Source organism: Rhinoraja longicauda, chromosome 2, assembly GCF_053455715.1.
Source record: "Rhinoraja longicauda isolate Sanriku21f chromosome 2, sRhiLon1.1, whole genome shotgun sequence".
NCBI lineage: Eukaryota > Metazoa > Chordata > Chondrichthyes > Rajiformes > Arhynchobatidae > Rhinoraja > Rhinoraja longicauda.
The window spans coordinates 19094895-19117229 of record NC_135954.1 but is presented as its reverse complement, the minus strand read 5'-3'; the positions used below and the strand labels follow the sequence as shown (position 1 = coordinate 19117229).

Below are 22335 nucleotides of genomic sequence, written 5' to 3'. Positions count from 1 at the left end.
AACATATAAGATAATTAGGGGATTGGACACATTAGAGGCAGGAAACATGTTCCCAATGTTGGGGGAGTCCAGAACAAGGGGCCACAGTTTAAGAATAAGGGGTAGGCCATTTAGAACGGAGATGAGGAAGAACTTTTTCAGTCAGAGAGTGGTGAAGGTGTGGAATTCTCTGCCTCAGAAGGCAGTGGAGGCCAGTTCGTTGGATGCTTTCAAGAGAGAGCTGGATAGAGCTCTTAAGGATAGCGGAGTGAGGGGGTATGGGGAGAAGGCAGGAACGGGGTACTGATTGAGAGTGATCAGCCATGATCGCATTGAATGGCAGTGCTGGCTCGAAGGGCTGAATGGCCTACTCCTGCACCTATTGTCTATTGAGGACCCGTCACAGTGGAACAATTTCAACCAGTTATTAAGACTATTGCATCTACAAGTCAGTGCTGGCATGCTCTTGCATCATCAGACATTTGACTGTTATCAGACAATGGACAGAGAATTAAAATAGCATTTATGAGATCTGCCAAATGATCTTTCGTGAAGAGGCAATTCTAGGTCAAATAGGATGGTGGTGAAAATGGGACCAGAAACAAGAACCCAGATAGGTGGTACAAGAATGAGTGAGAAGAGTTGTAAGAAAACATCTAATAGATTTTAGCAAAAACACATTGCTCTTCATTTGAGAAAAAAATAAACATCTGGTTCTTGTAAAATGAAGCATCACATTCTTTAGCATATTAAAATGAAAGGGTGGTTACGTCAAGAGTTGTCCCCATAATGCTGGTAATGGAATGTGCATTTGGCTCCTGTGATCTTTGGGTGATGACGACATTCCTTCCAGCTGCTAAAGAATGCAATTTGTTTATTTTGTCTCATGAGCAGTTCACAAGGCACAGCATTGATTTGCAGTTCAATTTTAATCCAACTTTGATTAATTGCTGCTTTGTTTCCACAACACATCGCCTTACTTAAAATCTTAATACCCATTAATCTATGCACACTGTTCTTGACACCTTGTTTACTAACTGGCGTCAACCTGTGCACTGGGGAGATACCAGAAACAAAGTATTCATTGGGGGGGCACAGCCAAAGGTTTCATTCATTTATCCGACAACAGCAGGACTATTCTATAAAGTGCAGAATCAATCTTCAGTAGCGTGCAATGGCTGCAATTCACTGAGAAACGCCAAGGTTAAATATAGCAGTTCTCAGCTTGAGAATTGAATGCAGGTTTACGTTTAAGCAAAACAGTGGAATGAAATGTAGTAGCAGGGGCCAGGAACATAAGACGACCATTTGTAATTCCTCTTTTCAAGGTCAGTGAGCCACACTGCCAATATATACACAATAACTCCACTCCTAAGAGAATCTCTGTTCAATGGATTTCAGTAGAATTATTTTAGATTATTGATATCATCTAAAGAACTAAATAAGCCAAGGGCAAAGGCAAACTATACTTATATTTAACTTGCAAAGTCTGTTGCACAAAAAAAAAAGGCAGTGGTTGGTTTGGATACATGATCATCTATTTTCACATGTTCAAAGATCAGTAGCATCAGTTTCCAACTTTTCATCTCAAACATTTCAATGCACAATCGAGAATTCTTAAAACTACTGCAAATCTCTTATCCCATTCAAAAGCAGAAAGGTATTATGATATGCAGAGTGTCTGAATTAAGCAAAGAAACTAGAGGAGCAAGATGAACCACTCCATCGAAATCGCCTATACTGAAGTGTAGTACGCAAAGGAGCGTAACGTCCGCCATTTTGGTAGGCAAAACCCACCGTTCGCTATGCCTCTCGCAGTGTAATCAGTGTTTTGGGGGAACAGTATGTGTGATGATACTATAAAAATGCAGAATATATCTCATCTATCAATTCACAGATTTTTGTTATTTTACTTTTTAAATGTTTCTGCATGTTTCTGCCTACTAAAATGGCGGGACATACTACGTTTTTTAGGGTCGAGTGGTCTATCTTGCTCTGCTCCATTATCTTTGGTATTAAGGGTGTGAATGAATCATCTGTACCCTCCTCATTATTTTCACTCAACTCTGGAAGGATTTTATCTTCACATTGCCAATATTTCTCATCTTGCTACCAACTACATTTGATTTCTTTCCTCTGGGGTCATGCATTTCCCACTGCACTGGTTCCAATCCTGCTTGCTGCAAACAGCAGAAATTCTTGTCAAAATAAATTTTACTGAAGATTTTACAGGGGTATGTTTCTTTTGTGGCAACTCAACGAAAGAATTCCACCTCCTTTCAATCTAACACATCATTAAGGGACACAATTGTTATCTATCGGAGAACCATGTATTGATTTGTGATGATTACAGATGACTTTTTAACATTTATGTATTTTCCCTTTAGAAAAAGCCATTCAGTGACTGTGAGGACACCTCCCTTTCCATTCTCAAACTCCATCTTTGACATTAATCTTATACAGTAAGCCAAAGAGGCCAAACCTCAGATAAAATGAAGACCAACATTTGTATTATTCTTCCATGTTTCCATCCTTTCAAAGTTTGCTTTTCTGATCACAACAGACTAGTCCATTTAATTGCAACAAACAAACTGTTGGAGGAAAGAAAGACAAAATGTTGGAGTAACTCCAGCACTTTGAGTCCTTTTTGTTTTGTAAACCAGCATCTGCAGTTCCTTGTATCGCCATTTGTACTCAACGAGTCGAGCAGCTTCTGTGGATGGAAAGGAATGGTCGATGGTTCGGGTCAAAACCATGCATCCAACATCTCAAAGCGAAAGGACTCTTAATAGAACAGAAGGAAGACATATTTGGAGAGCATCGTACATCACTGAAATGAATTGGGCAGATTAATCCCCTTGGCTAAGAAATGTTCTTTGAAGCTTGCACATTTACCTGCGAAAAAAAAAGTTTTTTTTCCCTTTCAGTCACTTGTTCATTCCCTTCCATTGTTTCATTTAAGCACTTTTCAATGGGCATTTAGTAACACAAAGCAGTTTTGCACTGTCCACCAACATCTATTTCAAGCAACAGCAGCAGTTCCAGTTGTCAACATGGAAAAGCGTTGAATTCCCACTGTTGCTATAGGTGAACTGCATCAAAATGAAATGGTTTAATTCCTCGTGACATTTATCTGGAGGTGTCCATTAGAAGATTGGACATTTTAATCAGGATATTCACACCTTTCACAGCTGTACATGTATTTGTTCCCTGCGAGTCATTGTAAAAGGATTATAGATTCTCAGAACCATCCAAGGCAGGTGGTGAGAGGAGGTGCTTTCTACCTTTACAGCTGCAGGTGTGGATGACTTGCTCCATTTTTATGAACTGCCCAAAACAAATGAGACGATTTTCCGTGCCAACAGGAGATCAGTTGAAATGAACAATGATTTGGTTCCTACTTCTGATTCTTTCAGGCAAGGGCATCGTGGGAGTAGGAACATTTGCGGTGGAAACGTTGCCTCTGTTTAAAAGAAATTAATTCGGTTTTGCTCCTTTTACTTTTTGGTCGTACGTTCCTGCGTGTTTGTATCCGACCACGTAGCCGGTATCATGAACCAGGTATTCTCGGCCCGCTTTTCCTAGGCCTCTCCCGCTCTGATCGAACCTTTCCTTGTGAGTACCGGTGAATTTTGAGGTGTCGGTAAGTCGAGACAGTGCGGGGGATAGTACAGATTTCTGCAAGAAGACCAACAAAAGCAACATTACAGGAGGTAGGAGGACATTTAGAAACATTCTTTCATTGCCGAGTCAAAAGATCGTGCGCTCAGGTCCCATTTCAGAAAGAACAGAAAATCTAGGCCATCTCCTGCAAGCAGAGCTGAGGAAATGCTGCGTTGTCCAAGTTGACATCTTTCAGATGAGACTTAAAACAAAGAAGCAAAAAACAAAATGCGGGGTCTCGGCCCAAAGCATCAACAGCCTCCACAAATGCTACTCATCCCGCTGAGTGCCTCCAACAGTTTAAACAAAAATCCATATTACACCATTTGCAGTCTCTTATGCCCCCTTAAAACAAAGAAGTTCCTTTCTTTCTGAGAAGGATGAAAAAAACTTTGGCACTATTTTGAAGAACAGTCACATTCTTCCTGGAGAAACTAATGCATATTTTTGGAAAAAAAGTACAAATTATCTGTCCGTTTATCTTGATCGCACTGTTAAATTTCAACGGTTTTAAAGCTTGAGGTTATGAAAAGTTCTATCAAATGCACTTCTGTTGTCTTCTAGCTTGATGTTTGAAAACAGCTAATTCCCCCGTGATTTCCCATGTATATCATTCTGACTTTACGTAAGTGTGAACTGTTATCCACACAACATCAAACTCCTCATCGATTGTCAGGATATAAACATTGAATGGTGGGACTCTTGGAAATACTGAGGATCAGAGGCACCTCGGTGTACATGTCCAAGAACCCTTATCCTATGAATCTATGCGTAAGAACGGTTTGAAATCTCTCGGCGACAGCTGGCTTGTCGCCAGGCATCGTTGCTTATTGCGGGCGCTGTCGCATGCTGTCCCCAGGTTTGATAGGTTCTCTTAAGATACATTTAGAAGCACATAATATTAAAATAAGCAAAGTCATTTCAAAATACCATAAAATGCTTGTGTTTAACCAATTTATTTACCATCAGGACATTTGACAGGTAGATTGGAGACGACAGTTTGACGGTCAGGTAAGCGTGGGAATTTTCACGATGTTTCTTGGCCTCTGCCATTACATTTAAAGTGAGCTCCAAACCCAGATATGCAACCCAGAAACCAGATATACATCTCCCTTACATTTTGAAGGAATGCCCACACACGTTTCACAAAACTCCACTGAACCACTTTTTAATTTTTTTTTTTAATACAGCTATTAGTAAACTGGAAGTAAATCCAGTTTATTCCTTGTTACCGTGAAGCTTGGTTTTTAAGTAACCCATACAAGGTGTTATAGTTCAAAACTCTCAAGTACTTGTCAGTGATTTCAGCGAAAACCAGGACGCAGGAGAAGCATTGACAACGTGGGAATTTCGCGATGTTTCCCGAAGACGCTGTAATCTCGACATGACTCGGCATTGTCGTGGTCATTGTCGTCGGGTAAAAGAAAAGTTTGGCGATCTGCTACGACTTTGACAGTCGCCGGCAGTCGCCAAAAAGATCGCCTAAGTGGGACAGGCCCTTTACATTTGATTCCATGTGGTTGACTCTTATTTTCTTTTGAAGTGAACTACCAAGTTACTCACAGAAGCCCACTAGCACCTTTACGAGACAAGTCAGATCCAGTAACGAAAACCAGCCTTGCCAGCGACGTCCTTCCCCCAAAAAGAAATCACAGAAAAAAAGTGCAGCCAATCCTTTATACAACAGTTGGGTTACAGTATCACTTTTAAATGTCAGTTGTTGAGAAAGATTAAGCAAGATCCTGACGTACCGTAACCCCTGCTATTAGCGGCCAGTTTCCTTCTATCAACTTGTGAAGATCTTGGATTGCTTCTTCCTCGTTCTTCCCCTTAAATCTCTTCTGTGCGAGTTCTTGAAGGGCATCTTTAAATTGATCAAAGTTGATCGTCCTAAAAGACTTTGGCCTGAAATACAGAGCACCAGACATAAGAAAGAGATTCTGGGCAATTAAAATAAAAAGCAGTTCCTGTCTTCGTAAAACCCTCACTTGCTTTACACAGATTTTCATACCCTGGTCTTTAACATTCCCGCGTACCGAGAACAGAATTGAACTGCAGGGACATCCCAAAGGTCTTTATGTCTAATTATCAATTGTAAATTCTCGCCTCCGTTGCTACTTTGGGACAGGCAGCAGCCAATCCACACACAGCAAGGTCACATAAAGAGCAAACAGATAACGACCAGATGAATGCTTTAGTAATGTCAGCTGGGAGGAGGAATTCACAGTGTGGAACAGGTTCCAAGCAGCAAGTGGCAGGGGAGTTCAGCAGGCAATCTTGTAATTGAGGCAGTGCAGCAGAGGTTCACGAGATTGATCCCTGGGATGGCGGGACTGACATAGGAGGAAAGATTGAAAAGACTAGGCTTGTATTCACTGGAGTTTAGAAGGATGAGAGGGAATCTTATAGAAACATATAAAATTATAAAAGGACTGGACAAGCTAGATGCAGGAAAAATGTTCCCAATGTTGGGCGAGTCCAGAACCAGGGGCCACAGTCTTAAAATAAAGGGGAGGCCATTTAAAACTGAGGTGAGAAAAAACTTTTTCACCCAGAGAGTTGTGAATTTGTGGAATTCTCTGCCTCAGAGGGCAGTGGAAGCCAAATCACTGGATGGATTTAAGCGAGAGTTAGATATAGCTCTAGGGGCTTGTAGAATCAAGGGATATGGGGAGAAGGCAGGCACGGGGTATTGATTGTGGACGACCAGCCATGATCACAATGAATGGCAGTGCTGGCTCGAAGGGCCGAATGGCCTCCTCCTGCACCTATTTTCTATGTTTCTATGTTTTTATCACACATAAGCTGCAAGAACCCGTGATATCTTTACTGAGAGCCAATGCGCCCAGTTTATTTGCGTAGAAAGGAACTGCAGATGCTGGTGTGTACCGAAGTTAGACACAAAGTGCTGGAGTAACTCAGCGGATCAGGCAGCATCTCTGGAGGAAAAATGAAGGGTGGCTTTTCGGGTCTGAACCCTTCTTCAGACTGAAAGTAGCAGGGAGGGAACTAGAGGTAAGAAAAAGCCAGAACAAAGCCGGACCAGCAGCAGATGACAAAGGAAGGGTGAAGCCCATAATGGCCCATTGTTGGCACCAAGGAAGGGTACAGCCCATAATGGCCCTTTGATGGTGGCCAACATTGGGCTCCATTCTTCCTTAGTCATGCCGGTTCTGTTTTGTTCTGACCTTTTCTTATCTCCAGTTGCCCTCCCTCTACTTTCAGTCAGAAGGATCCCGACCCAAAAGGTCACCCATGCTTTTGCTCCAGAGATGCTGTCTGACCCGTACAGTTACTCCAGCACCTTGTGTCTAGGCCAGTTTATTTCTATGTTAGGTGGAAAACCCTTCCTTTTCAAACTCGAGTGAAAAGCATCGAGCGTCTCCCTTCCACAATCTAATCAAATACTTTCAACTTGACCAATATTGACCCCAAGGTTTGAACCTGGAGTAAGCTCAGGACTTTCCTTCAAAAATAACACAACAAACCTGGTACATAACAACACATGTTGGAGCTTTTACATTCTCCAGCAGGAAAGAATGTGGAGGCTTTGGAGAGGGTGCAGAAGAGGTTTACTAGAATAGTGCCGGGATTAGAGGGTATCAGCTAAACAAAGGGTTGGATTGTTTTCTCTGGAGGGTTGGAGGCTGAGGGAAGACCTGACAGTGCTATATAAAATTATGTGAGGTATCGATAGGGTAGACAGTCAAACCTTTTTCCCCAAGGTGGAAATGTCAGACTAGAGGCCACAGCTTTAAGGTCAGAGGGGGAATGTTTAAAGGGGATGCGTGGGGCAAGTTTTTTTTTTAGAAACGAGGAAATGCTGATGCTTGTTTACCAAGGAAAACACAAAAATGCTGGAGCAACTCAGAGGGTCAGGCAGCATCGCTGGAGAACATGGATAGGTGATGTTTTGGGTTGAGACCTTCTTCAGGCAGGTTCCGACCCGAATCCTTACCTATTCACCTTCTCCAAGTTTCTTTTACACAGCTGGGTGGCTGGAAAGTGGCAGAAGAAGATATGATAGTTGTGTTTAAAAACCTTTTGGATAGGCACATGGATATGCAGGAAATGGAGGGATAAAGATCACATGCAGGCAGAGGTGATTTGTTGAACTTGGCATCATGTTCAGCACGGCCACTGTGGCCCAAAGGGCTGTTCCTGTGCTAACCTGTTCTATGTTCCATGTTAAACCTTGAAGTTCCTTTCTTGTCCAATTTACTGTGGCGCAATTTCCGTGACATTATTTAAAGGGGGGACCTCATTGAAACTCACCGAATACTGAAAGGGTTGGATAGAGTGGATGTGGAGAGGACGTTTCCACTGGCGGGAGAGTCTAGGACTAGAGGTCATAGCCTCTGAATTAAAGGACATTCATTTAGGAAGGAGATGAGGAGGACTTTATTTAGTCAGAGGGTGGTGAATCTGTGGAATGTTTTGCCACGAAGGCTGTGGAGGCCGTCAATGGAACATTTTAAGGCAGAGTTAGATAGATTTTTGATTAGTACAGGTGTTAGGGCTTATAGGGAGAAGGCAGGAGAATGGGGTTATGGGGGAGAGATAGATCAGCCATGATTGAATGGCAGAGTAGACTTGATGGGCCGAATGGCCTAATTCTGCTCATATCACTTGTGACAATCTCAGACTATCCTAAATCATTCTACTGCCAATGAAGTACTTTTGAAATATGATCATTATTAATTTGCACAGTGCAAGCTCTCACAAACAGCAATAAAATAATCTGCTTTTAGTCGTTGATGGGAAAGGGATAAATATTGGTCCTGACACAAGCCAGAACTCACCTACTCTATTTCAAAGTCTTGCTGAGAGATCTTTTATGGACACTTGCCAGGGTAAACTGGGTTCTGGCCTGGTATCTCAGCCAAAAGCTGTTCATTAACTGCCCCTCATCTCTTCCCAAACGACTGGGACAGCGATGGCGACACAGTGGTGCAGCTGGTTGAGCTGTTGCTCACAGCACCAGAGACCCAGGTTCGATCTTAACTTCGAGTGCTGTCTGTGCGGGGTTTGCAAGTTCTCCCTCGGACCACGTGGGTTGCTCCGGTTTCATCCCATGTCCCAAAGACCTGCGGGTTTGTAGGTTAATTGGCCTCTGCAAATCGCCCCTCGTCTGTCGGGAGTGGATGACAATAGACAATAGACAATAGGTGCAGGAGGAGGCCATTCGGCCCTTCGAGCCAGCACCACCATTCAATGTGATCATGGCTGATCATTCTCAATCAGTACCCCGTTCCTGCCTTCTCCCCATACCCCCTGACTCCGCTATCCTTAAGAGCTCTATCCAGCTCTCTCTTGAATGCCTCCACTGCACCTATTGTCCTCCACTGCCTTCTGAGGCAGAGAATTCCACAGATTCACAACTCTCTGACTGAAAAAGTTTTTCCTCATCTCAGTTCTAATCCTTATTCTTAAACTGTGGCCCCTTGTTCTGGACTCCCCCAACATTGGGAACATGTTTCCTGCCTCTAATGTGTCCAGCCCCTTAATAATCTTATACATTTCGATGAGAAAGTGGGATAACATAGAACTAGCAAACAGGTGAATGATGGTCGGCGTGGACCCTGCTTTCTCGCTGTAAACTCGAAAATAGAAGCTGGTGGGCGGTGGGCAGAAGAAATTTTGGACCAATGATTACTTTCACTTCAGGGGAAGGTTTGGAAACCCATGGTTTAAAATCCGAGTTTCAGAAGAGAGTGGATAGATTCAAGCAATACATCACTTCCAAGCATAAATTCACAAAGCTGGCTTCACAGATAAATATTTGAGGTGGGAGCACTGCAGAGCCTCAAGCTGTAATATCCTCTTTAAATAAAGAGTCAGGATAAATATATGTTCCATGGTTAGAAAAATGTAAAAGTTCTACAATCGTTGGTCGTGCATTAGTTTGAGTGCTGCTAAACCGTGCTCTGTGAGCAAAGCTTTGAGTTATATTTTTTGCTAATCCTAAACTCCACTACCTGATTAGCGTCAAATGTCATTGACTCACTACACCTCTGCAACACACCTACACTAGTTCCTGCTCTGACATTACCTTTTAGTTTTGACTACTCATCATTTTCAGTGCCCTCGGTCGGTTAGCACTGCCCAGCTCAGTAACATTTCTTTAGCGTCAGTGAGATGACTTTCTTTAGTTTAGAGATACAGCAGGGAAGGTGAGGGGAGAAAGAGATAGGAACCCGAGGGGTTCACTTTTTTTTTTTACGCAAAGGGTGGTGGGTGTATGGAACGAGCTGCCGGAGGAGGTAGTTGAGGCAGGTACTGACTGGAAATTAGAAGGATGAGAGGAGATCTTATCAAAACGTCAAAGATTATTAAGGGGTTGGACACGTTAGAGGCAGGAAACATGTTCCCAATGTTGGGGGAGTCCAGAACAAGGGGCCACAGTTTAAGAATAAGGGGTAGGCCATTTAGAACTGAGATGAGGAAAAACATTTTCAGTCAGAGAGTTGTGAATCTGTGGAATTCTCTGCCTCAGAAGGCAGTGGAGGCCAATTCTCTGAATGCATTCAAGAGAGAGCTAAATAGAGCTCTTAGGGATAGCGGAGTCAGGGGGTATGGGGAGAATGCAGGAACGGGGTACTGATTGAGAATGATCAGCCATGATCACATTGAATGGCGGTGCTGGCTCGAAGGGCCGAATGGCCTCCTCCTACACCTATTGTCTATTGTCTATTGTCTACTTTCGCAACATTCAAGGAACATTTAGACATGTACATGGATAGGACAGGTTTAGAGGGATATGGGCCAAACGCAGGCAGGTGGGACTTGTGTAGATGGAACTTTTTTCGGTGTGAGCAAGTTGGGCCGATGGGCCTGTTTCCTCGCTGTATCACGCTATGACTCTAAGACCGAGGACAGAGTGATGTGCATGGATTTTATCAAGGCCTTTAACAAGGTACTAGGTGATAGTTTGGTGAGCTAGGAATTGGGTCTGAACATTTGTTTGAATGTAGGTGACAGAGGGTAGTGGTAGAGAGTTGTTTTGCAGACTAGAAACCTGGAGCAAGCAGAGCACCACAGGAATTGGTGCTGGGTCTAATGTTGTTCGTTATTTATATTAATGATTTGCATGTGAAATTAGGTGGCATGGTTAGTAAATTTGCATGTGACGCTAAAATTGGTGATCTGGTGGACAGTCGAGAAGGTTATCCATGATTACAATGGGATCTCGGCCAATGGCCCGAGGAATGGCAGATGGAGTTAATTCAGGTAAATGTGGTGTTGCATTTTGTTACAACAAACAAGGAAAGGACTTGAACAGTAAATCCATTGTAGAATAGAGAGACCAAGGGTGCAGGTACCATGAAAATGGTGACACGGGTAGACAGGGTGGTGAAGAAAGTGTATGGCATGCTTGCTTTCATCGGTCAATGTATTTCAGTACAGGGATTGGGAGATCATGTTACAGCTGTGCAAGATATTGGCAAGGCCACACTTGGAGTGCTGTGTACAGTTCTGGTTGCCTTGTTATAGGAAGGATGTCATTAAACTGGAAAGGGTGGGGGAAAAAAAGATGTACAAGCATATTAATGGGTCTGAAGAGTTGGAGTTGTAAAGAGAGGCTGAACCAACTGGGTCTTGTTCTGGCCTGGATAGAGTTGATTGATGTGGAAAGGATGTTTCCACTAGTGGGAGAGTCTGAGACCTGAGGTCAGAGGCTCAGAATTAAAGGATGTCCCTTTAGGAAGATGAGGACGAATTTCTTTAGTCAGAGGGTGTGAATCTATGGAATTCATTGCCGCAGAAACTGTGGAGGCTGTCAATGGATATTTTTAAGATTGAGATAGATAGATTCTTGGTTAGTACAGGTGTTAGGGGTTATGGGGAGAAGGCAGGAGAATGGGGTTAAATGGGAAAGATGGATCAGCCACGATTGAATGGCGGAGTAGACTTGATGGGCCGAATGGCCTAATTCTGCTCCTATCACTTATGAACTTATTTCCCAGGAGCATGGAGTCAGAGCGGCAAAATTCCAGAGCTGCATGTAAAGTCATGAGGGTTATAGGCAAAGTGAATAGCTACAGTCTCTTCCCCACTGCTTACCATCTTAAAATAATACATATAAGAAGATAGTGCATGTATTGGCAAGAATCCTCTCCAATTGAGAGCCAATTGCCGCAGCAACTCGTAACAAGAGGAGTTGAGTGTAGCAGCAAAGAGGTCTTTCTGCAGTTGTATAGGGCCCTAGTGAGACCACACCTGGAGTACTGTGTGCAGTTTTGGTCTCCAAATTTGAGGAAGGATATTCTTGCTATTGAGGGCGTGCAGCGTAGATTTACTAGGTTAATTCCAAGAATGGGAACGGGACTGTCATATGTTGAAAGACTGGAGCGACTAGGCTTGTATATACTGGAATTTAGAAGGATGAGAGAGGATCTTATCGAAACGTATAAGATTATTAAGGGGTTGGACACGTTAGAGGCAGGAAACATGTTCCCAATATTGGGGGAGTCCAGAACAAGGGGCCACAGTTTAAGAATATGGGGTAGGCCATTTAGAACTGAGATGAGGAAAAACATTTTCAGTCAGAGAGTTGTGAATCTGTGGAATTCTCTGCCTCAGACGGCAGTGGAGGCCAATTCTCTGAATGCATTCAAGAGAGAACTGGATAGAGCTCTTAAGGATAACGGAGTCAGGGGGTATGGGGAGAAGGCAGGAACGGGGTACTGATTGAGAATGATCAGCTGAATGGCCTCCTCCTGCACCTATTGTCTATTGCCAACTGACAGGACAATACACATCAGTGCCAGTATCATTCGGCACTCATGATTTCTGGATTGACTCCAGTTGACATTTTCAAGATCAATCTCAGTGGTTCACGCACAACTTTAAATTAGAGATACATATAAATCAGAGTTACACTATGGCCATGGCTCCCAACTAGATTCATAACTCTTTAAAAACGTACTGCCAAAACACATACTCCTTACGAACTGTTCTATTTGCACAGAGTGACTGAATCGAAACCAGGACAAGTCACTACTGGCAGGAGAGGTTTTACAGGTTTGGGAGAGGACCAGACTCAGCGTTTTATTCGTTGATGTGCTGAATGTCCACAATTGCCTAGACTATTCTCAACGTTACTACTTCCTTACAATCTTATGTTTTATGAGGTCTCATTTGCATGTTTCCCACCCAGAATTCTATGGCATTTCACTATATAAAGCTCCATATTTCTCATCTTTGGCTATTTTACCAAGTAAAACAAAAATTCTTTCTACCAATTCTAATTTTGCCAGAGACACTGGAGGTTTTTGCTTTCTTATCCGAGACACAATTTAGCCCATTCCATTTCATGTGCTCCATTCTGACCCTCCATGGTATCCCAATGAAACTGAATGGAAACTCCAGGAATAGTAGCTTATCTTCCAGACTTAATAGTAATAATTTTAAATCACCTTCATGTTTCCATTACCTCAGACAGCAACGAATGGCAATCGTTTTGCTGATGTCTTTTGCACCTCGCTGGGTATATTTTTTGTGTCTATAATTTTTGTCCTGTATTCATCTCAGTCATAGAGTCATACATCAAGGAAACAGGTCCTTGAGCCCAACTTACCCATGCCAACCAAGCTGCCCATCGACACAAATCCTGCCTGCTCTCGTTTGGCTCATATCCCTCTAAAGTTAAACCTTGTCTGTGTATGTACCTGTCCAAATGTCTTTTAAATGTTGTTATCAATGGTGAGAGGGGAAAGATTTAATCCTCTTTGCCCCTCATCTGATCAATGATAATTGTCACACAACTGCAAACCATTTCCCCTTTCTTCTTTCCTTTATTTCTCTTGATAGGCTTGATGGGCTAAAGGGCTGTTTCTGTCCTGTACAACCGGGTACACCCAGGCCATTATCCTGCATCTGCACTTCTCAAATATCTGGCAACTTAGAAGAATTTAGAAGGATGAGAGGGGATCTTATCGAAACGTATAAGATTATTAAGGGGTTGGACACGTTAGAGGCAGGAAACATGTTCCCAATGTTGGGGGAGTCCAGAACAAGGGGCTACAGTTTAAGAATAAGGGGTAGGCCATTTAGAACTGAGATGAGGAAATACTTTTTCAGTCAGAGAGTTGTGAATCTGTGGAATTCTCTGCCTCAGAAGGCAGTGGAGGCCAATTCTCTGAATGCATTCAAGAGAGAGCTAGATAGAGCTCTTAAGGATAGCAGAGTCAGGGGGTATGGGGAGAAGGCAGGAACGGGGTACTGATTGAGAATGATCAGCCATGATCACATTGAATGGCGGTGCTGGCTCGAAGGGCCGAATGGCCTACTCCTGCACCTATTGTCTATTGTCTATTAACTTGTGTAAACTGGGAGAGCCATCACTCAGTCTAAACAACTCTTAGCCTGACAGTCATTCCCACAGGATCCTATTTTTGACCTGGTGTTCCAAAACTTTTCCATGACAATCATATTCCACCAGGAGGACGAAGCAACCATTAGTGACGCACAGGTAGGAGGGAAGAGCTCAGGGTGTCCTCAAAATCGACCCCCCTACCCCACCAAGTGTTGAGACATCTGGTCAAGCACAGGCAAGGAAACCACCTCCTGATCACCCCTACTGCTCTCCATCAACTGATGTATTCGAAAGTACCAAGGGTACAGAATTGACACTAAGGAGGATCATTCCCAGCTACCAGCAGTAATGTTGCTCAGTAATGTTGCTACTGGACAATACCTAAAGGAAACAGCAGGAAGACTGGCCATGAAGCTGAAAAGTAATTTATTTAGCCAGCAGGCAGTGAATCTGTGAAATTCATTACCACAGGCAACGATGGAGGCCAAGTCATTGGGTATTTTTAAAGCAGAGATTGATAGATTCTTGATTAGTAAGGGCCAAGCGTTACGGGGGGAAGGCTGAAGAATGGGGTTGAAAGGGGAAAAAATAGATCAGCCATGATAGAATGGCAGACCGAATGGCTTAATTTTGTTCCTATGCCTTATGAATTGATGAACTTATGACAATGGGAGAAACAAATGAAAGAAGAAGAAATCTCACTTGTGTACCTCTTCACCAATCTAACAGCTGTGTAGGAATGCTCCGCACTTTCTTAGTGGAGCCAAAGTCCCACCTCACCCAGAGAGATACCTCCCATTGTGTTGTGTGGCACCATCACCACGCTAAGTGTGAGAGACACAGAACACATCAAGCAACTCAAAACTGGGCATCTGTCCAGGAATGAGTAGGTTAACCTATGACGAGCGTTTGTCGGCACTGGGCCTGTACTCGCTGGAGTTTAGAAGAATGAGGGGGCCTCATTCAAACGTACAGAACAGTGAAAGGCTTGGATAGAGTGGATGTGGAGAGGATGTTTCCACTAGTGGGAGAGGCTAGGACCAGAGGACATCAGGACACTGCCATTTTCACCTGCTTCATCAATGGCCTTAACTCCATCATAGTGTCATCCCTGAAGATATGCGCCAATGACTGCGTAATGGTCAGCTTAATTTACAACTGACATACATGTGCATAAAGACCGAGAGACTTCAGGCTTAGACTGAAAAGCTGCAAGCAATATTTGGGCAGATATCAGGGCCATGACCATCTCCACAAGGCAAGGTCTAATGAATGTCTCTTAACATTTAATGACAGCACCATTGTCAAAAGTCTCAGAATCATCATATTGGTTGCCACCACTGAGCAGAAATTCAACTAGATAACCCAAATAGGCTTGTATTCACTGGAGTTTAGAAGGATGAGAGGGGATCTTATAGAAACATATAAAATTATAAAAGGACTGGACAAGCTAGATCCAGGAAAAATGTTCCCAATGTTGGGCGAGTCCAGAACCAGGGGCCACAGTCTTAGAATAAAGGGGAGGCCATTTAAAACTGAGGTGAGAAGAAACTTTTTCACCCTGAGAGTTGTGAATTTGTGGAATTCTCTGCCACAGAGGGCAGTGGAGGCCAAATCACTGGATGGATTGAAGAGAGAGTTAGTTAAAGGTCTAGGGACTAGTGGAATCAAGGGATATGGGGAGAGGTAGGCAAGGGTTATTGATTGGGGCGATCAGCCATGATCACAATGAATGGCGGTGCTGGCTCAAACGGCCGAATGGCCTCCTCCTGCACCTATTTCTATGTTTCTAAATAAATACTGTGTGGCAAGAAGAGCTGATCAGAGTTCCCCATATCCCTCCCGCTGTATTTACATTTCACCTCTCTTTACTTATCGGACGCCTTTTGTCTCTTTTTCATCTCTGGCCTTTATTGACCCATCTACCAATCAAACCTCAATCACATATAGCCTATCACCTGCCAAGCTTTGCCCCCCCCCCCCCAAGTACAATCTACCAAAACGTCACCCAAACACTCCATCCACAATTGCTGCTTGACCTCCTGAGTTTAGTTTAGTTTAGAGATACAGTGTGGCAACAGGCCCTTCGGCCCACCGAGTCCGCACTGACCAGTGATCTCTGCACACTAACACCACCCTAGGGTCAATTTTACATTTATACAAAGCCAATTAACCTACAAATGTGTATGTCTTTGGAACGTGGGAGTGAAAACCGACGATCTCGGTGAAAACCCATGCAGGTGACAGGAGGAATGTACAAACTCCGTACAGACAGCACCCGTAGTCAGGATCGAACCCGGGTCTCTGGCGCTGTAAGGCAGTAGCTCTACCGCTAGACCGCCCTAAGTTACTCCAACATTTTGTGTTTTACTCAAGAATTTCTTCTTGCCCGAGTCAGTGCCTCTCCAACAACACCCAGACCAAGCAGCTCCTACACAACTGACTGTCCAACCATCACATTCAATGTACATGTTCTCACCAGTAGGGGCACACTGTGGCTGCAAAGCCGCCTGCAAAATGCATTGTGGTTATTCATCAGGACTACTCTGAAAGCACCTCTCAAAATGTAATGGCAGCAGATGTTTGGGATCACCAGCACCTGCAAGCTCCCCTCCAGGACACACACCAACCCAACTTCATCTTCAACAGATCGACATTTTGCAGCTCCCTGCAAAAAAGCTTTCCCAGGTGGACTGCACAGCCTCTGCCTCAAGGCTGTTAAAGAATCAGCAATAAATGCTCGTGTTGATCATTATGCAAATCAAAAATGATATTGAAAAGAATCAGTGATTGTAACTTGAACAGAACCCAAGTTCTATCCAGGAAGCAATATGTTGCACAAAAACAAAAATCATAACTTTAAAAATGCTTCATTTGACAAAATACGTTACTGCACGTTAGAGTTTGAACAGCTGGAGAAGGACATACTTGACTTTGGAAAACACAATGTCAACATCCGTGATGGTCACATTCCTTCCATCTATGATGTTACAGTCTTTACATAATTTTGACCAATTTTTGCCATTCATATCTCTACCCATGGCCCTTGTGTCTCCATGAATAGCGAATTTCCTGAAGGCCTCTTCCAGGGAACTGAGTTCTTGGGGTGCAGCAGCATCCCCATCAGGGGTGCCGTTTGAATCAGACAAGTGGCATTTGGCTCCTTTCTCCTTTGCCCGGTCACGCTTCGCCGATCCTCTTACTGATTTGGATTTGCATTCGGCCATTTTGCTCCACCACTGGGAAGAAAGGATAATGTTTTAGATACTTCAGCAGAGAGCATTTCAAAACCATAAAGGAGGCATCTTCCAGATTCATAGCATTAATACTTTATTACAAATGCCGACGTTTTTCTACTTTGCATTTCTGCATTACAATTATTTCTAATTATTCCTCCCATTTTCTTATGGTAATACATTTTATATGAAACAGAGAGAGCAAGAATCTTTGAATATAGTTTGCATTGTATTAATTAGCATTAGTGTTCTGGTTAAGAATGCTTGGCCAGCACTTCTCCCTCATCCAGCATTACTAACTCAGATCATCTGATCATTGATCTCATTGCTGTTCTTGGGAACTAGTTTGATACATCTAGTTGCTTATTGTTTCTCACTTTGCCTCAAGACATCCTTTTAAGTTTAATTCTCATTGTCCAGAAAACACCTGGGAGTCCCTGAAGCTGTGAAACACATTTGAAAATGTGGGTCCGTTAATAATTCCGAAATTTCATCTTTGCAGCCAACTACTTGCATCTCAGTTATGTGAAAGAAATTAACATTGGAGGACCTTTGGTTAGGTTTCGGGTAAACGCAATGAAGGTAATTTTCTTATCTATAAACGGACTTCAGTTCAGTTTAGTTTATTGTCACTGTTACCGCGCTACAGTGAAAAGCTTTTGATGTGTGTTAACCAGTCAGTGGAAAGGCAATACATGATTACAATTGAGCCATTTACAGCGGGAATAACATTTAGTACAAGGTAATGCCAATAATGTCCAATCAAAGATAGTCCGAGGGTCACCAATGAGGTAGATAGTAGTTCACACTGTTCTTTAGTTGTGGAAGGATGGTCCAGTTGCCTGATAACAGCTTGTGCAATAAGAAGATGCTCAAAAGGGAACTGTATTAAAAAGTTAGATTGAACTGAGTGGATTGTTCCATCTGCATTGTCCGCCTGGATTCCATATAAACCATCCAGTTGGCCCATTGTCCAAGACTCTTCTGGTGGGGCCCTTCTGGGCTCCAGGTATCACTCATGTGAAATAATGGCTTATCAGAAGAAGTCTCAACTGCTGAGGAACCTCTCACAAACAGCAAACCTATGCTTCTCTAGTTTTTACTGTCTGGTCAAAGCTTTTGGATCCCTCTGAATGTCGGTGACATTCACAACTCCAGTCGGTGAGTGGACAGACAGATGTACTGGCCAGAATCCCTCGGCAAATTTGGAACTTAGGTATTTTTGTGTGCAGCTCTGAACTTCCTCGTCTTCGTATGTGCAAATGTTCGCAGTTTACCAGAGAACTTCCACCGTTTACCAGGAAGCTACTGCCCAAGAAATTCATAGATTTGATGGTTAATACAAGTTGTACGTTTTCCCAGGAAGGGGTTAAAACTGCATCCATTAATCACAAAAGAAGATCATATTAGACTAATGAAAGTGGTCAGTCTCTTCACCCACAGGAAGAGCTCAAGGGGCATAACAACAAGTTTGAAACTTCCTGCATATCCATGCCTTCCAAGAAGACTACAGAATTCCCTATAACCACCCCTCAGCAGATCAGCTATAAAAACAGTTTAAAAGTCATTCAACTTCAAGGCAACTGGTTGAACACAAGCTGGGGCAATCTGAGATCTTTTAGCCTGTAACTGAAAAACAAATAGTCAAAATGTTGATAATCTGAAATAAAAATTCCTAAAGGAATGCTGGAGTAACAGGCTTCCAAATCAGATGATAAATTCAGGCCTTGTGATGAAGCTGAACCTGAAATGTTAAACGCTTCTTTCTCCTGAAACACTGCATCGTCTGCTTTGTATCCCTGGTATTTTCTGGTTTTAATTCTGTATTCCTCAGTCCCAGTGTCACAGGTGCAGAGCAAGTCACAACCCTTGATTGTGCAGACTAGTTAAGAAGTTAGCTGTTTTGATTTGTAGTTTGGATAGAATGTTGAAAGCTAGCCGGCAGATAAATGGGCAACATTGAAGATGGCTGGGAATTATTTCCCAGTTGTGTTTTAAAACAGTTTTGAATACAAAAAATACTGTTCACTGGAGTTTTAATGCACTGCAGAGCATCACATAATGTGTGATGTTAAAGCAAAATTATTGTAATCATGCAGTATTTGACTCAATGGTCTGCAACACAGTTGATGGTTTTAATATGGTGAAAACAAATTCCACTTGCAGCAACGACCAGTTAATTTACAACTGACATTCAATTGACACTTTAAACTGAGAACTGCTCAGTAACACGTCCCTACTGGCTGGGATTTTCCACTTTCATCCAATTTTCATCTATTTCTGGAATATTATTTGTATCTTGCAGTGACGGCTAACCCGAATTCATCCTCTAGCATTTTCCATTATTGATTCCTCACTCGCTCTCTATAGTACCAATGCACACTTCATCTTAATCTTTTTAAATATCTATAAAAAATCATGCCATCAGTTTTTATAAATCTCACTAGCGTTCTCATTTTTCACCATTATTCTTCACTACTTAGTATACAATTATTTAAGATAATACACAGCTCTCTTAATATTCTTAAAGTAGTATGCATTAATGGGATCTACACAAGAGGATTAAAGTCATCATTCAATGTACAGGTTTTGTTTAGAGATACAGAGCGGACGGAAACAGGCCATTCGGCCCACCGGGTCCGCGCCGACGATTTTTTTTTACCAAGCCAATTAACCTACAAACCTGTACGTCTTTGGAGTGTGGGAGGAAACCGAAGATCTCGGAGGAAACCCACCCAGGTCACGGGGAGAACGTACAAACTCAGTAGTTAGCCCTTTTCAAAATTAATTTCAAACTTCATTCGATTGCTTTCCTCCATCATCCCCTGCTTCCAATATTTTTCCCATTTTTCCCCCCGAGAAATAATTAATCCTGGAGGCAACGTTGCATTCTCCAAAGGACAGTTCTATAAATTACTCGTCTAGAGCTTTGGATGGCTGAGCAGTAAGGTCACTGGGATGTAATGCTGAGGCTCTATAAGGCACTGGTCAAGTCGCTGTTGGAGTACTGTAAGCCATTTTGAGTCCCATATCTGCAGAAGGATGTGCTGGCTCTGGAGAGGGTCCAGAGAAGGTTCACGAGAATGATCCCAGGAATGAGTGGGTTAACATATGATGGGCACTTGATGGCACTGGGCCCGTACTCACTGAAGTTTAGAAGGTGAGGGGGGTTCTCATTGAAGCTTACTGAATAGAGAAAGGCCTGGACAGAGTGGATGTGGAGAGGATGTTTCCACTAGCGGGAGAGTCTAGGAGCAAAGTCATAGCCTCAGAATTAAAGGATGTTCCTTTATGGAAAAGATGAGGAAGAATCTCTTTAGTCAGAGGGTGGTAAATCTGTGGAATTCTTTGCAACAGAAGGCTGTGGTGGCCAAGTCAATGGATATTATTAAAGCAGAGATAGATAGATTCTTTATTAGTACGGGTGTCAGCGGTCATGGGGAGAAGACAGGAGAATGAAGTTAGGAGGGATATACATTCAAGCTTGACAATATTTTTCCTATAACATGGTGCCCAGAACTGAACACAATATTCTAAATGTGGTCTCACCAATGTCTGAAACAACTGCAACATAACCTCACAACTTCTGTACTCAATACTCTGACTGATGAGCACCTTATCTACCTACAACTCGACCTACAAAGAACCATGCACCTGTACTCCTAGATCCCCTTGCTCTACAACACTACCCAGAGGCCTACCATTTAGTGTGTAGGTCCTGGCCTTGTTCAACGTCCCAAAATTCAACACCTCACACTTCTCTGTATTAAATTCCATCAACCATTCATCAGCCCACCTGGCCAATCAATCCAGATCCTGCTGCAATCTTTCACAACCATCTTCACTATCTGCAAAACCACCCACTTTTGTATCATCAGCAAACTTGCTAATCTTGCCCTGTATGTTCTCATCCAAATCATTGATGTAGATGACAAACAGTAACGGGCCCAGCACCGAACCCTGAGACACACCACTAGTCACAGGCCTCCAGTCCGAGAAGCAACCTTCCACCATTACCCTCTGCTTCCTTCCATGGAGCCAATTTGCTATCCATTCAGCTATCTCTCCTTGGATCCCATGCGATCTAACCTTCCAGAGCAGCCTACCATGCGGAACCTTGTCGAACGCTTTACTGAAGTCCATGTACACAACATCTACAGCTCTGCCCTCATCAACCTTTTCGGTCACATCTTTTTAAAAAATCAATCAGATTTGTGAGACACGACCTCCCACGTCCAAAACCATGCTGACTGCCCCTAATCAGCCCTTGCCCATCCAAATGCCTGTATATCCTATCCCTCAGAATACTCTCCAGTAACTTCCCAACTACAGATGTTGAGCTCACCGGCCTATAGTTCCCAACATTTTCCCTGCAGCCCTTCTTCTTCCGGCACCTCTCCTGTATTTAAGGACGACTCGTAAAATTCAACCAGGGCTCCCGCAATCGTGACGATACTGTGAAGGCTTGTTTAGTGGACTTTCATGTTATGCATTGGAATAAAATGTCCGGCACCACGTTGACTGTTGTTTAACCCCTCTCTGATCTGCCAATGCCTCACATTTTATTTAGGGGAAGATACTTTTATTTAGGGGATGTAGGATACTTTGTTGCCTATCTTTATTTTTCTGGTCTGTGGATCAGGTAGTCAAGGATCTAGTTGCAGTGGTCCTCACAACTACCCAATAATTCATAGATTTTACGAGGATGTTGCCAGGACCCGAGGGTGTGAGCTATCGGGAGAGGTTGAGTAGGCTGCATCTCTATTCCTTGGAGCGCAGGACGATGAGGGGTGATCTAATAGAGGTGTATAAAATCATGAGAGGAATAGATCGGGTAGATGCATAGTCTCTTGCCCAGAGTAAGGGAATCAAGGACCGAGGACATAAGTTCAAGGTGAAGGGGAAAAGATTTAATAGGAATCTGAGGGGTATGGAATAAGCTGCCATACCCAGCTTGTTATCTGGGTTTAAGAAACAGTCAGACAGGTACATGGATAGGACAGGTTTGGAGGGATATGGACCAAGCGCAGGCAGATGGGACTAGTATTGCTGGGACATGTTGGGTCGAAGGGCCTGTTTCCACACTGCAAAACTCTATGACTCAATGACAAATGCTGATTTCCGCGCTGTGGGACTCTA

General features: G+C 43.1%; 1 protein-coding gene across 1 annotated transcript in view; it reads right to left on the bottom strand.

Annotated features, from left to right (window-relative positions):
- Positions 1-281: 281 nt before the first annotated feature.
- The window catches only part of tppp (tubulin polymerization promoting protein), a 43251-nt gene continuing 21197 nt past the window's right edge, over positions 282-22335 (bottom strand). The window contains exons 2-4 of the mRNA XM_078427317.1: positions 16889-17199; positions 5394-5547; positions 282-3657 (exon numbers count right to left, since the gene is read on the bottom strand). Of these exons, the coding sequence (XP_078283443.1) occupies positions 3457-3657; positions 5394-5547; positions 16889-17187 (654 nt within the window). The 5' untranslated portion in view covers positions 17188-17199 and the 3' untranslated portion in view covers positions 282-3456. The remainder of the gene's footprint in view (positions 3658-5393; positions 5548-16888; positions 17200-22335) is intronic.